This window comes from Lacerta agilis, chromosome 1, assembly GCF_009819535.1.
Source record: "Lacerta agilis isolate rLacAgi1 chromosome 1, rLacAgi1.pri, whole genome shotgun sequence".
NCBI classification, from domain to species: domain Eukaryota; kingdom Metazoa; phylum Chordata; class Lepidosauria; order Squamata; family Lacertidae; genus Lacerta; species Lacerta agilis.
Genome location: NC_046312.1, coordinates 132,001,495 through 132,017,747, shown reverse-complemented (window position 1 = coordinate 132,017,747; position 16,253 = coordinate 132,001,495). Strand labels below are relative to the sequence as shown.

At 45.9% G+C, this 16,253-nt stretch overlaps 1 protein-coding gene across 1 annotated transcript in view; it reads right to left on the bottom strand.

Moving 5' to 3' along the window:
• MCM3AP (minichromosome maintenance complex component 3 associated protein) overlaps positions 1–16,253 on the bottom strand; it is a 48,716-nt gene that overhangs the window by 1,525 nt on the left and 30,938 nt on the right. The window contains exons 20-28 of the mRNA XM_033171943.1: positions 15,335–15,469; positions 12,841–12,994; positions 11,639–11,897; positions 11,389–11,486; positions 9,708–10,098; positions 8,645–8,902; positions 6,441–6,570; positions 1,979–2,182; positions 99–249 (exon numbers count right to left, since the gene is read on the bottom strand). Of these exons, the coding sequence (XP_033027834.1) occupies positions 99–249; positions 1,979–2,182; positions 6,441–6,570; positions 8,645–8,902; positions 9,708–10,098; positions 11,389–11,486; positions 11,639–11,897; positions 12,841–12,994; positions 15,335–15,469 (1,780 nt within the window). The remainder of the gene's footprint in view (positions 1–98; positions 250–1,978; positions 2,183–6,440; positions 6,571–8,644; positions 8,903–9,707; positions 10,099–11,388; positions 11,487–11,638; positions 11,898–12,840; positions 12,995–15,334; positions 15,470–16,253) is intronic.

Genomic DNA, 16,253 nt, shown 5'->3' with positions numbered 1-16,253 from the left:
CCCCAACCACAAAATTATAAATTCAATCAGTTACAGATACTTCGTGTAAATATAGCAACCCTATACAATTTATTCCATTCTATTTTTCTAGAGTTTACCTCTGGGCTTCTCAGCACTGGTGTTTTGGCATGGGGATGGATAATCTGAGGCACAGCCACCAGAGTTTCAGGAAGGTACAGAGGAAGAGAGGGAGAATCCTGGAATGCCTCAGAGTCTTTTACTAACAACTGCTGCAGCTGCTCCTCAAACCTAGGCCAACAAAGGCAAAGGACAAAAAGAATGGGTAAATGGTCATACTCTATCTACTGAAGGAGCTGCACTGGCTGCTTATATGCTACTGAGCCAAGTTCAAGGTGTTTGAACAGACGCAGAAAGCCACTAACAGCTCAGAATTTAGATACATGCGAAGACTGATGGGGAACGCTCAGGGATTCTACATGCCGCCACAAGATGGGAGAAGGTATTATCGGCATTCTAATTGTGGAATTTCCTCACCCCTCTAGATGGCTGGCACTCACCCTTATTAGGTTTTGGCAGCAGCTTCTACTCAGGACTTTGGGCGAGTTTGACCGCCTGCTATACATATTCATTGCCTATTGTTCTGTGTTTTTTATGTCTGGGCTGGTTCCACTGTGGTTCAGCACAGAAACTCATAGAGATGAGCAGTAAGGTTGATTCTTTGTTCAGAGACAAAACCCAGCAGGAACTCCACGGGCAGAACTAGCCCAATGAAGCAGCTGCCAGAACTGAGGATCTGCGCCTCCCCCTTCCTTCTAAGGCTCCTCCCCAGCCGGCCGCCTTCCCAACAGTCGCAAGTTCCTTCAAGGAGGGGCTCTCTGTGCCTTTTATTCTGCTACATGTAACACCCTCCTCCTTCTTGGGGATGGAGGAGAGGGGAAACAGTGGAACTGGCAGGGGGGCTGGGAATCTGTCCCAGCTGAGGCCTCTTCTTCCTCCTCAGCTGCCTCACTCTACTTAAACCTCTTGCTTGCTCACCTCCAACCCTTCTGCCCCCCCTTTTTTCCTGTGGCTTGTCTTCTGTATCCCACCAACTTCTCCTGGTTCAGATCCTTGGAGCAACTCGGATGCTTCCTTAGGGGTTCCCCGGCTGTAGCTTCCCACCATTCCTCCTTGTCTACCCAGACTCTGACTATTTATTTGCTGGTTTTAAATGTTTCCAGTTTTAAAACACTGGTATAACGTATTGTGGTACAGTCATTACTTTTAGTAGCAAAGAGTTGGTAGTAAAGATCAAATAAACAAACATTTTCTTCTTTGTTCTCTCATAAGTGTAAAGGTACATTTCTATTTCCTTTTCTTCAATCTATCTCCTGTGTAGTGGCAGTGGGCTTTAAGCTTTCCAGCTAGGCTTCTATAGTTGCACACTTGCACATTTGCACGAGAGCCCTTCCGAGCTGCCCTAGGCACCCTCCTGAGTCTAAGAGAACAAGGGAGGCAGGGAGCATTTGGTTGACCTGCATCGGAACAAACCAACTATGGAGACAGCTTGCCATAGTTTTTAGCATCTCTGCAGGTGAACACAGTTGTTGACAAACCAGTATCTGTTCAGGGCTGCCCCGAGTCGCCTGATGACTCACTTAACAACTTCATGGTGAGTTCCAGCACCTATTTTTCTTGAAAAAATAAAGCACTGCAGGACAGGATACTTAAACTTATGTCCCAGCACCAAAATGAAACACTTCCAAGAATGAAAAACACCCAATTATGATATTGCCTGTATTCACAAGCTGTGCTACGTACCACATACATCTAGCTGGCTTAAAAAACCTCAAGCCACAGACCATGGTATCCTCCCAGAGCGGCTCTGTGTGTTGGGAATGGGGGAAGAGACTGCGTGACAGTGGTTTTCTCAAAGCTTTGGGCCACTTACAGAGATTACGAATTGTGAACTATTACTCAGCACCATCATATTAACTTGTGGGGTCCCACAACTTACAAAAAGGAGAAAAACTTTTACCTCCTGCTCTCCGTTTTCTCCTGTTGCAACTTGGCAGACAGGTACTCAGGGAGATGGTCCGCTTCTGAAACAGCCTGTGTTAGATCTCCTCCACTGGAAATACTTAGTTCTTTGTTGTTCACAGTTTGCTGGCTGGCACAATATTCCATTGGAGACAATGAGTGAGAATATAGCTTAGCAAAAGACTGAGTTTTTATTTTGGACCTAGGCAATGAAAAATATCAAGCAAAGGGAATTATTTGCTTTTACCAGAATTATGAAATATCAGTAAGTATAACAGCACCTCTATTGGAACTAGACCAAAGTTTCCATCTAGCCCAGCATGCTATTTGCACAAGTGATCAAAACAGTGTTAACAAGTTCCATTTAGCTGTATCTTAGATGAATAGATGAATCATATCCAATAGCACATCTTGTGTAAAGTGGGACACAGGTGGCACTGTGGTCTAAACCACTGAGCCTCTTGGGCTTGCTGACTGGAAGGTCAGCACTTTGAATCCACACTACGGGGGTGAGCTCCCTTTGCTCTATCCCAGCTTCTGCCAACCTAGCAGTTTGAAAGCACACCAGTACAAGTAGATAAATAGGTACGGCTGCAGCGGGAAGGTAAACGGTGTTTCAGTGCGCTCTGGCTTCTGTCACGGTGTCCCGTTGCGGCAGAAGCGGTTTAGTCCTCCTAAGCACATGACCCAGAAAGCTGTCTGCAGACAAACACTGGCTCCCTTGGCCTGAAGCGAAATGAATGCCACATCCCATAGTCGCCTTTGACTGGACTTAACTGTTCTGGGGTCTTTTACCTTTCACCTTTATCTTTTACTTCTGTAAGGAAGTACTTTCTGAGAATCTACTGTCAACCAGTTTCCCTAGATGACCGAGATCTAGTATAGTGACAGCAGATAAATACCTGTTTTTTCCACATTGTACATCGTTATATAAAACACTATCCTCTTCCCCACTTAGTTGTCTTTAAAACTAAAAAGCTCTAAATACTTCAGCTTTCATTGCAGCGAAGATGGTCCAATTCTTCATTTGCTTAGGTGGGGTGAGAAACCTCTTTGGCTCTGGAGGAGAGATCTTTATCTGCCCCATCCTTGTGGACCAACTCTGACATGTGGGTGGGACAACTCATCTGTCAACCACATAACATCCTTATGCCAGCATGATTGACAGGTGAGCTGTCCTGCCAAAATCCCTCACATGGGGTTCCCAAGCACTTGAATGACAGTTGCCTATTAGTTGCTTGGGAACTGCAGCGCAAAGGGAGTTTTCAGCCCTACTCTACATTTTGGGAAGCACTGAGCATAGGGCCGGCAAAGCATTCATTTTTTCTCCTTCCTATCAGCTGATGGGGGAGCAGGGGAGCGAGAAAGAAGCCCTCATTTTGCAGGCATCTACTGCACAGAGAAATTCTCCTTCATGGTAGCAGATGCTGGCAAAATGCTGCAGGAGCAGAATACCTTCCCACCTCCCATCAGCTGATGAATGGCAGAAGCAGACCTTGCTCACTATTAGATCCCGATTGTTCCTTTGAAGCCCCATCCCTGCCTTCCCCACACCCGATGTCTTGTCTCTACATGAAATGGAACTTGAGTGGCTGTGGGTTTGGGGGAAACAGCCTTGCAGGTCAACTTAGGATCCTGGCAGGCCAAGTTTAGCCCCTGGGCTGCAGCTTCCCCATACCTTCCTAGTTCTACAATGTCTTTTTTCAGATTCTAGCCAGAGCTGCAAATCCACAATGTGCTTCTAAAGACTCTTGCATTTTCCTGTCTGTTCAATGCTGAGGTTCTTGTCTGCATGGGCAGTTTGCACCATATGCAGATAAAGTCGCTCAGATTCGGGAAGAGGTAGACTCGACCGTGGGAGCAGGGCCGGGGCAGGAGAGTACTAGAGTCCTGTGTAGTCAAGTTGCGTGGGATCAGTTCCAATCTGTTACCTCCGAGGATGTGGACAGCCTGCTTGAATGAGTGAAACCAACCACCTGTCTCCTTGATCCTTGCCCATCCTGGCTTATAAAAGCTAGCCGGGAAGGGCTGGGAGATGGGCTTCGCGGAGTGGTGAATGCTTCTCTCTGCAAGGGAGCCTTCCCAGACTCGCTAAAAGAGGCAGTTATTAAACCGCTTCTTAAAAAACCATCTTTAGATGCGGCCAATATGGCCAACTATTGCCCAGGCTCCAATCTTCCATTCTTGGGCAAGGTGATTGAGTGAGTGGTTGCTGAACAACTCCAGGCACTCCTGGAAGAAGCAGAACATTTGGATCCCTTCCAGTCGGGATTCAGGCCTAATCATGGGACTGAAACTGCCTTAGTCGCACTGGTCGATGATCTCCAGCAGGCTAGGGACAAAGGTGAGAGCTGTTTCCTAGTTCTGCTGGATCTCTCAGTGGCTTTTGACACCATCAACCATAACATCCTTCTGGACCGTCTAGAGGGGTTGGGAGCTGGGGGCACTGTTATACAGTGGTTCCGCTCCTTCCTCCTGGGCCGTGTTCAGAAAGTGGTGTTGGGGGATGAGTGTTCAGACCCCTGGGCTCTCACTTGTGGGGTGCCTCAGGGTTCTGTCCTCTCTCCCATTCTTTTCAACATCTACATGCAGCTGCTGGGAGAGATCATCAGGGGATTTGGGCTGGATGTTCACCAGTATACCCATGATACCCAGCTCTACCTCTCTTTCAAATCAGAACCAGTGAAGGCGGTGAAGGTCCTGTGTGAGTATCTGGAGGTAGTTGGAGGATGGATGGTGGCTAACAGATTGAGGTTGATGCCTGACAAGACAGAAGTACTGTTTTTGGGGACAGGAAGTGGGCAGGTGTGGAGGACTCCCTGGTCCTGAATGGGGTAACTGTGCCCCTGAAGGAGCAGGTGCGCAGCCTGGGAGTCATTTTGGACTCACAGCTGTCCATGGAGGCGCAGGTTAATTCTGTGTCCAGAACAGCTGTTTAACAGCTCCATCTGGTACGCAGGCTGAGACCCTACCTGCCTGCGGACTGTCTTGCCAGAGTGGTGCAAGCTCTAGTTATCTCTCGCTTGGATTACTGCAATGCGCTCTATGTGGGGCTACCTTTGAAGGTGACCTGGAAACTACAACTAATCCAGAATGTGTCGGCTAGACTGGTGACTGGGAGCGGCCGCCAAGACCACATAACACCGGTCTTGAAAGATCTACATTGGCTCCCAATACGTTTCCGAGCACAATTCAAAGTGTTGGTGCTGACCTTTAAAGCCCTAAACGGCCTCGGTCCTGTATACCTGAAGAAGCGTCTCCACCCCCATCATTCTGCCCGGACACTGAGGTCCAGTGCCGAGGGCCTTCTGGATGTTCCCTCATTATGAGAAGCCAAGTTACAGGGAACCAGGCAGAGGGCCTTCTCGGTAGTGGCACCCGCCCTGTGGAACGCCCTCCCGCCAGATGTCAAAGAGAAAAACAACTACCAGACTTTTAGAAGACATCTGAAGGCAGCCCTCTTTAGGGAAGCTTTTAATGTTTAATATATTATTGCATTTTAATATTCTGTTGGAAGCCGCCCAGAGTGGCTGGGGTAACCCAGCCAGATGGGCGGGGTATAAATAATGAATTATTATTATTATTATTATTATTATTATTATTATTATTATTATTACACTTTTCCTATTTGTGTATCCCATCCTCTGATGGCTTCAGTGCTGCTTTCAAGTTTGCTGTCAGATCATTCTTAGAGGCATAGAATGGCAGAGTTGGAAGTTGCCCGGAGGGTGACAGAGTCCAGCCCCCTGCAGGAAAGCATCCATGAGATGGCCATCCAACCTCTGCTTAAAAATGTAGCCTCCCTTAGAAGGTGGTGGACTCTCCTTCCTTGGAGGTTTTTAAGCAGAGGTTTGATAGCCACCTGTCATGGGTGCTTTAGCCGAGATTCCTGCATTGTGGGGGGTTGGACTAGATGACGCTCAGGGTCCGTTCCAACTCTACAATTCTGTGATTCTTTGTTAATTTTGCCTACTTAGCTTCTCTTGCAATCTGACAGCTCTGAAGTTACCACCATGCCTCTTGGCTCAAAATGTGATTGCAAATATGACGGGGGGGGGGGGCTTTTCGATCTCAGCTGCATAATCTTTTAGGATCCATTTTCAAATAAAAGTTTCAGTGTGTTTAAAAGGGGAATAGACATGTTTAAAATGGTAAAGGTTGAAGCTTTCAAATGAAGGTGTCATCTCACACCAAGGGTGTCTCTCTCCCCCAACCTTTTAATTATTGTTTGAAAGACAAAGAGGGGAAGGGAGAGGGGAAGATAGCGGTAACAAAAAGTAGTAACTTCAAATAATCGCCACAAGTACTGATTTCCAAAATTGGGCTTCAGTCCAGCACTCTTGGTGCCAATCAGTTAGTTAAGGAGGTGGAATAACAGAGGTGGGCTGTGAGAGGCGAAAATGTCAAAAAGGAAAAAGGGCAGGGCTGCTAAAAGTCAAAGAAAAGTTAAACAATCTCACCATCCTTCACTTTGCTGGACTTCTTTTTGAGTTTTTAATCTGGCTTCTTCCCATAAAACAGGACGAGTGAATTTTCTCAATTGCTCCTCAGAAAAATATACATATGTCTGTCCATCTTTGCCCACTGCTTCTGTTAGATGCAAGACACATAGAACCCCACATAAAATCAAAAGTAACATAAGATTTTCCAGATTCAACAAAAGTTATCGTGAAATCAGGAACTCTGCCTCAGTCTTTCTAGAATGCAAACACTAAATGTTTGTTTGAACAAAACTGCAACCTTTTCCTTCTGCCCATGTGTTCAGTATAAGTACACTGCACCACTTTGAACTGATCAAGGAAAGGGGGAAAGCCCTGGTTTTTTTGAGGATCAGCTCAAAGTGGTGCAGCTTTTCTTGCAAAAGGAAAAGACCAGTTTTTTTGAAGATCAGCTGAAAGTGGTGCAGCTTCTTTTTCAAAGTGGAAACCCCCCGTTTTTATGGGGTTCAACTCACAGTTCTGCAGCTTCTAGTCCTACAGCCATTTCTACAGTTTCCAGACCGATAATCTAATCAGCCAGTCACATGTCGCTGGGGAAACAAACAGCCTCCCTGTGCATTCAACAATGGAGGCCTGGGCAAGGGGGCGGGGCTGGAAAGGGAGCCTTATCTCTCTCCCCGTCACTTGCTGAACAGCTGTTCAGCGGCTTCCTTTCAACACCCCCTTCTCTCTTTGTAAAAAAAAGAGCACGATCTGCTTTTGGTCCCTAGGCAATTCGGCTCCAGGGACCATGCATTCGCTCCATAAGATGCACAGACATTTCCCCTTACTTTTTAGGAGGAAAAAAGTGTGTCTTATGGAGCGAAAAATACGGTATATACTTTCAGGCCCTTTTTGTTGCTCTATATTTCCTTCCAGTGCTTTGAGGCCTAGTGAAGAGGAACAGAACCAATGCATACCACACACATGCAAAAACAAAACGGAAACCTTTTTCTTTTCTGGTGACAACAGCACCTCCTAAAGGAAGAAATGTATCTTGTTCTTGCATTGGATAGTTCAGTTTGTAACCTAGGACTTGCTTGTCCTCACAGAAATTAGAATAATCTGATACCATACGTATTTTTTAGAAATGATTTATAAAATATTTGAACCCCTTATCTTAAAATATTTTATTCATCATGTTAAAATAAAACATTCCATAATCTATTTTTTCTTTTTTCAATTTTTTCAATTTTTCAGAAAAAAACAAAAACGGCTTCAGGAAAAAAATGGAAAGAAACCGGGCCTTCACATCCCTAGTCAGGGGTCCCTTTACTTTTACCTTTATTCCCCTCATAAAGCTACAATTCGCAGAATAGTTTAACTACCAATCCATCTTCCCAGGGAACTCTAGGAATTGTAGCTCTGTGAGGGGAATAGAGGCCTACTCAGTGGCGGAGCTTCATGCTCCGGCACCGGGGGCAGGAAGCAGGCGGGGGCGGGGCATGGCACGCATTCTGGGGGTGGGGCACACCGAGATGGAACCCTATTGGGGTCCTAATGCCTGGGGTGCCCCGCCCCCTACGCCCCGCCCTTCCTACGCCAGTGGGCCTACTAACAATACTCAGCACCTTCAATATACTACAGTTTCCCAGGGGAAAACCATGACTGTTTAGAATGGTACAATACTGCTTTAAATGTACAGGGCCTGACCTTAGAAATGGCAATATTCAAGTGCCAGTGGAGAGACATTTCAACCTTCCAGGACACTGTGAATGATCTTAAAGTAGCCAACCTGAAGCAAAGGAACTTTGCGGTGAGACTACAACATGAAATCACTGGCTTTAAATACAAAGGTGTAACTTGTGGACTGAATGGAGGCAATGGATTTTTTGAACATTATATGTGTTGATTGGTTTACCAATGCCAGAATGGCCGAGTCATCAAGAACTGTTCTGTGAATTATCACAGCTAAGTAACTTTTCCAGATTTCATTCACCCCTGACCTTTCTACACACACACACCCCACTCCATGTGCATATAGACCAGGAGTTATGATAACACTTTGCGCATCCAAGGAAGTGTAACCCATGAAAGCTTATGCCATAATAAGTTTGTTAGCAAGGGATATAGGCAAGACTCTTGGGGATAGAGGCAAAGTTAATGTATGCTAAACACAACTTAATACAGAACATAGGAAAAAAATTAAAAATGTAGATAAGAAATTGTCCAAAGACATTTACTACCTGGTGTTATTGGCTTTTGTGGAGGTTTCCAGTCTCTCAATTTATGGTTAATGCACAGTGCCAAGATGCTATCCCAAGGGATCTCTTCCACAGACGGGCCATTGTCTTCTGTGCTGGCATATTTCCTACTCTTCCACTTGAAGTAAGTTCTGCTCAGCAAATTCTCTACCTGGGACTGAAGTATCTCCTGGGTCTGAAGAGAACTGGTAGTCTGGGACAAATACTGAAAAATCATGGCACAAACAGGGTGCCAGGGAGCTGGTGGGTGGAGGGAAGAGAAGATATATTAAAGTTTATGCCTAACAGTAACAGAAAAGAACAATGGCCTATGTTACAACTCAATTTTGCTCTGGTATTAGCTGAGCCAAAATAAGCATGCAAGAGAAGCCTGCCAAATCAGGCCAACAGCCCACCTAGTCTAGCATCCTGTCCTCCCGGTGGCCAACTGTGGGAAACAAGCAGGACCTGAGCGCAGGAGCCCCTCCCCTCCTGTGGTTCCCAGTAACTATTCAGAAACATTCTGCCCCCCCCCCAAAGTATCAGGGCACAGCACAATTAATAATGATTACAACAACAGCCGAAACAACAAAAATAACAACAACCAGGATTCAACCAATGAGTCCTGTCAACATTTGCTGAAATATCTGTTGAAATGTTAGGTCTATTTTTGCAAAGCAGAACAAGAAAATATAGGGGGAGTCCCAAAGCTTCTTGCATCAAGATCTGGTACAGTAAGAATAAGGAAATCTTTCAGGTCAGTGGGCATAACAGAAAGATAGCTGTGTCCTTATGCACACAAACACACGTGTGTACACATCTGGGAAATGGCTACTTCCCAATTTCAAATTTAATTCCAGAACAATAAAGAGACGTGCAACAAAATACACAAAACATGATGGAAGCAAGGAGTAACTTAAAGACTCTCATGATGAGAAACATTTTCTTTCTAATACATTTTCTTCCGTGATAAGCAAGACAATTATAATTCTGAGCATGTTATTTGTGTGTTACACAGCAGCCTCTAAACTGCTACTAGGCAACAGTCCTGGTTAGGAGTTCTTACCACCCAAAGGAGGGAGATCCATGTGAGGGATCTGGAAGGAGAGCAGGGCTTTCTTCAGCCAGCCCAGATGGCTGGGTGTGTTCCACTGGAGATGCGGAAGCACTTTGCTGCCCCCGGGCTCTGCAAATTCAGGTACAGGCCAGGAGAGTTCACAGAGATCTTCTGAAGAGGCGACGTCAGCCAGGAACTGTATCACACTATTGTACAGCTCTATTATGGCACTCGGATCCTGAGAGGGCAAGCCAGCAAGGGATCTCTCCTTTCTGTCTTGGTAGAAGTGTTTGCTGAACTCACGGTCAACACCATCTTCAACATACTGCATGAGTGTCTGGCAGTGAACCTTGTCTGAGTTCGGGCACTGAGCAACCAGCCACTGCACAGCTTCAGAGAGCTGTAGACAGAATTGCACACAACAAATTCACTAGTTGACAATAATCAATTAGTTACAACATTAAGGGAGTCAGTTCTGTTGATACATAAACACTTACAGTCCTGCTCTCAAACCCAGTCCTTCCCCCAACACAACCCAATATGAAGCTGAAAAAAAACTTAATAAAAACAGGCTTCCACTCCCATGATCTACTAAACCAAGGTGAAAATCCTATGCTGACTTGACGCCTTTCCATATTCTAGGTTCTAGTAGACAAGATCAACTGAATATGGAATAATAGGAAAGGCTCATGCAATCGTATTGAGAGATGGCACGCCATCCTTCACAACCAATTGCTCCTGTGAGGACTGCCCAAAATCTCTGCAGTGATGGAAAAAGCCTGAGATAGGACTGGGAGCTGGAAGGCACCTACAGGGGCTTTCAGTGAGGACTCTGGTTATCAGGTAGCCTGATGAAAAGCCTCCCTGCATTGAGCGTGGCATGTAAACAGCCCTGTGAGCTGGGTCAGACTGAGAGCAAGTGACCCAAGGTCATCCAGTGAGCTTCATGGCTGAGGGGATTTGAACCCTGGTCTCCCAGGCTGTAGTCTTGACATTCTAATCAGCACACTGGTTTCTGCTTTGTTTTTTGTCAGGGAACTGCCACCTGGCCCGCTGAGGGGAACGGAGGGTCCAGTAGCATACAGAGAGCCCTGACGCCAATTCAGCAGCAGAACCTCTTCCAGCGGGGAAAGCCACCACACTTCCAGTGGGGAGGAGAGGGAAGGAACCGACCAGGCGGGGATAGGCACTTAGAGGTGCCACCGAGAGCCCCAGCGCCTCTCCTAGCCAGGAGCTGCAAGCAGGGAGCCTGGCAGGGAGAGGGCTTGGGGATGTTGCTGAGACCCTGCGCTCACCTCGCCCGGCTGGTCAGGAGGGAGGTATGCCATTTCCGTCGCCCCAGTTGCGCAGACGGGTGAAACGCAAGGAGGGCAGGAGGAGACTTGGGGTGCCGAAGTTATTGTGCTGGGGGAGAAGCCGGAAGAGGCCACTCCCGGATTCTGCCAGCGACTCAGACAGACATGCTTTTTGTAGCTCTGCACTGTAAATAGTTTGCACAATAAAACTGCAAAATACTGTTTGGGCTCCTGCTCTGTTACTCGTGAAGCACCTTCACACGAACCTTACAGTTTTTGAGTTGCCAACCTACAGCTTTAAAATGCAACTGAGAATAATACTCTCCCTGTGGCGATAAATCATTAAACCTTGGTAGGAGTATAATTTACAACCTCTCTGTGGAGATGGTTCTTACCTTGCTGGTACCTTGCAATCCATGCACAGAATCTGGAATGACAACTATGTTGTAGCCTGAAATAAGGTTAGCCGAAATCAAATCTGGCAGCATCAGTCCTTTAAAAGAAACCACATTCCACTTTAGTGATACTACTCAATTATCACCCTGAAAAGGCACAGAATTAAGAAGAGACAACCACACAGCAGTTTTCCAAATGAAAACATTGACGTAAAGAGCAATTATCCCCAAGTGCAGAAACTTCTCATACCTCCTTCTACATCTTTTTCTATGTCTTCATCCTCCTGACTTGGGACAAGAACCACCAGAGGGACGATTGGTTGGAAAGGTTTCACCTGAAGGATCCGTTTTAGCTGCAGCAAGGCTGAAAGCCAGTAAACCTCTTCCTCTACAACATCCTCACTGGTCACTCGAGGAGACAGAAGGAGAACCATCCCCCTCGTGCCAAGCAGCTCCTTCTGGGTCTCTGGGTCATTCAGCTCCGAGGGACTGAGCGTCCCCTCCATTACCTACGCAGCGAAGGCAAACCAATAGGGGGAAATGTCAAAACCTAAAAGCATCCCTGCAGGATCAGACCAACAGGTCCATCTAGCACAGCATCCTGTTTTAGCAGCAGGCAGCAGGAGGCATATGAAGAAGGCCACAAGCACGACAGAAGGCACAAGCCCTTCCCTGCTGCTTGCTCCAAAGCAACGGGCATTCGGTGGCAGACTCCCCTGGACGTGAAGACGCCAGTCCGCTGTCCTGGCCAACAGCCACTAATTGACCTACTCTCCATGAATAAATATACTGACCAAACAGTCCAATCTGTATAACATTGGGCAGTAAAAGTTAAACAAATTAATGGCTTACTGTTAACATGCAGATGTATAATAGTTTTGCCTTTCCCACACGGGTGAAGAAAAAACAAACCAACCATTTCCTGACTTAGCATTATGTCTGAGTGTGGGATTGCGGTCTGTTTTGCTCCAAGCAAACCACAATTGGAACAAACTACAAATCACAGATAAAGGGTACCGAAGACTTTAAAAAAAAATCAAAATAACAAAAAAATGCATTGAGAAAAATGACTGTGAAGAAAACAGATGAAATATAATTCCATATATTTAATAATAATTAAATATATACCTCTGCCTCCATGGTAAATAGCTTTGTGGGTGGGTGTGTTAAATATATGCAATTGTGTTGGGGTTTGGCATCCCTCCCTACTGGAATGAGGCTTCCATCAGGGTCCTGGGGGCCTGAAAAAGGTTCCCTATCTAGAACATGCAGGGCTTTATAAAGAAGCACCAGCAGACAAAATGAAAGCCAATAAAGAACTTTAAGCACAGGGGTGCGTTTGATACAGTGAGTCTGTCTTTACCAGGCCACTGAATTCTGAACTTTCAAAAGGCAGAGCTTTTGCAGTACCTCTCATGACACTGACATGTAGCAAGCAATGTTTGAACTGACCTTGACACACACACTGACACAAGCAGCCCAGTCGTTTTTCATATGAAGAGAAGTATGCAATGCAAGTGTCTGGATTCCACCTTTCACCACAGACATACCTTCCTTCAAATTTTTACCAATCGTAAGCTTAGCTTTCAACCAGTCTGCTATAATTCTGTGAACAGAAGACCAGATATACTTTCAGTATAGCATCACAAATTAATTGTAAACTCTGCCACCACTTTAAAAAGTGACAAATATTTTAGATCCTGTAAATAATAGTCTTGTTATCAGAATGTGCTACTTTGTTGAAAGAAACAGACATCTTCATTGTAAGGTCCGTGGGGTGGTTGCTCGCGAGTAACCAGGAAAGACTCCAAACCATCTTTTAACAGGTTTATTGTGCATGCTATTTACAGTGCAGAGATACAAGTTCATGTCTGTATCAGTCACTCGCAGAATCCGGGAGTGGCCCCTTCCGGCTGTGACCCCAAAATACGAGTTTTGGTATCCCAAATCTCTGCCTCCCCTCCTTGCGTTTCACCCCTCTGCGCACTTGGGGCGCCGGAAATGGCGTGTCTCCCTCCTCACCCGCTGAGCGAGGGGGGTGCAAGGTCTCTCCAACATCCCCAGAGCTTCTGCTCTCAAGACCCGGAGCTGCCTGCCCCTCCCCACTGGAGACATCGCTGCTTCCTCCACTGGAGGAGGAGGTGCTGCTGGTCAGGTGGGGCCGGGGCTCTCTGTAACATCCTGAGAGCCCTTCCACCACCCTGCGCTGAGCCAGGGACAGTTCCCTGACATCCATTTAAATATTCACAAACTATCTGCATGTTAATATAGTATCTACAAGAATCATATTTTAATTTACTTACTATCTATAATCAACATTTTATACAAGCAAACAAGCAGGACTGCCACAAAAATGTTGCAATGGAGAGCGACCCTGTTCCCTCTTTCGGATAGCCAACCATGACCTCCTTCAGCATATTCCATTACATCTCTCATCCACCTGATCTATGTACAAACACTCCACCCCAGCAAGAGAGTCGGCATTCCATGGCCCCCGAACATATTCAGATTGGGCCACCAGGCCATGGGGTTCTAAATATATTTTGTAATTTGGCAAATCTTGAGGGTTCCCTGAACTTCCTTATTCCTCCCTCTTGTGGGTGAGTGCTGCTGCTTTGGCTACATAAGGACCAACACTCAGGAGAAATGAGATCACTTTTAGTATATATGATAATTTGCACAGTCACAATATGGTAATTTTCCTAGTTGCCAATGCCTTTCCTGAACTGTAACATTTAAGATTGCTTTCAGAAATCTTAAGGAGTGTCACACAGGTTGACAAGGATATGACTCAATCTTATACATGTTTACTCAGAAGCAAGTCCCATTCTGTTCAATGGGCAATTCTCCCAGGTAAGTGTGCACAGATTGTTAGCATTAGAAGCTTAACTGAAATACCAAATACCTATATTCCTAAATTCTTGGCTTGAAGATTAACAATAAATGAATAAACCTGTTAATAAAGAGATTTCCTGACACCCTGATCCTACAAATATGCATAGGAACAAAAGGGCAAGAAAGGGCAAGTTTACGGTGCACGTACATCACTGAATCTGTGAACTGGCTCCACTGAAACAAACATATCTGGCATATTCAGAAGTGACATGAAACCTATCTGGCATTAGGCCCACAGCATCTCATTCATACTTACCAGCCAGTGAGTGATTCCAACAAATCACCATGAGTGGCTTGCACTGGTTTGGTTACACCAGACGTGCGGAACATGTTGCTGAACTACAACTCCCATCATCCCTGAGCATTGACCATGCTTGCTGGGGCTGAAAGAAATAGTGCTTCAGCAACACCTGGAGTGCTACAGGTTCTCCACACCTGGGCTGCTACACCTATTTTTTTGTGCTTAACTGCTTACTACCATTAATCCTGTTTTGAAAAGCCACTACTATTATGGGAGGAGCCAAGGCAATGGAGCTTCTAAGGGCAGGACTCCAAGTACCCAAAGCCCCAACTTTCCCCATCTTCTATGCAAAGGGAAGAACAATGGCACAAGGGACACAGGAGGCATAGCACAGTCATGGAGAACGCAATGGCTAGCTTGCCTTCTTCCACACAGGAAAAACAGGCTGAAGTTAGCCCAGATTCAAAGTTCAATAGGCACTGACACCAAGATTCCCTGGGCCTCAGCAATGCTGGAGTAACTTTTAATGTCTCTTTCAATGAAAAGGAGCTTCAGGGACTAGAAGACTGTTTCAGTCAACAACATGGGGCTGGGCAAGGGAGTAAAAAACAACAAAACCAAACATTTTCATACAAGTCTCTAGTTATGAATACCACCATAAGCAAGCAGCAAACCAAATTATTTTGTGTCTTCTGAATGGCTAGCATCTACTAGGTTGCAGTACTGCTGATAACAAGTCAGACCTGAGGGCCACACAGGCAACACCACCAGCTGCTGGCTTTCTTGGCATAGTTTGAATGCAAAAAATACCTCCTGTGATCCCCAACTGGACATTCCTCATAGCCTGGCAACACGAGAAGTGCTTTCCAAAAGACCTGTTTTTCTTTTACTGGAATGTTTTCAGCTACCAGCGATGGCAGATCCAGTGGAGTCCACACTGCATCCCTTAGGAACACACACACAAAATTATTTCTTATTATTTATTTTATATACCACATTATTATGCAGAATTTCTAGGCAGTGCACAGAAAATGTTTAAAAACACAAAGAACAATTAAAATTCGTCAGAGAAACAGAAAGCTACATGCAATGCCAACTGAAATAGGTGTGCCAAGGGCCTAAAGTTCAGAAGGGGGGGCCCTGTCTAATCTCAGTTGGTAGGGAGTTCCACAGGATTGGGCACACAAGGCTGAATACATGGCTCCTATGAGTTACAGCTGTGCCTCTGAATCATGGGGGACCACTAACAGAGACTCCCCCATGATCTCTGTGATCAGACAGGGAGCAGCTGGTGGTGGACGGGTCGTGGCACAGCAAGAGTGTCCTGGGTGTGGAGGCACAGCTGGACCTCCTGGCCAGCCTCAACACCAAGTGGGAATGGGCCTCCAGATTATCGAGAGCAAGGTGGGCGAGCTCCTCCTCCACGGCACCTGGGCGAGTTACCCAGAGTCCACCTAACCACTGGAGGTAGGCCCAAGAGCCCAAACGCCTCCCCCATGGCCCACTACCCAAGAAGTCCAGCAGGCGCAACATCTGGCTCAGCTGCCTTAGCTACAGGCATTGTGTGCATTTTATGCGTATTTTAATGAACTGAACAGAGCAAAAGATTATGAGTGATGGGGGCCTGGAGAGTGTGTGTATGCTTAGTTTATTTTTTGCAGTTGCTATTTGGCCTGCGTTGTTAATATTGTTTTATAGATTAAATACTGCTTTACATATTATTTTGTAG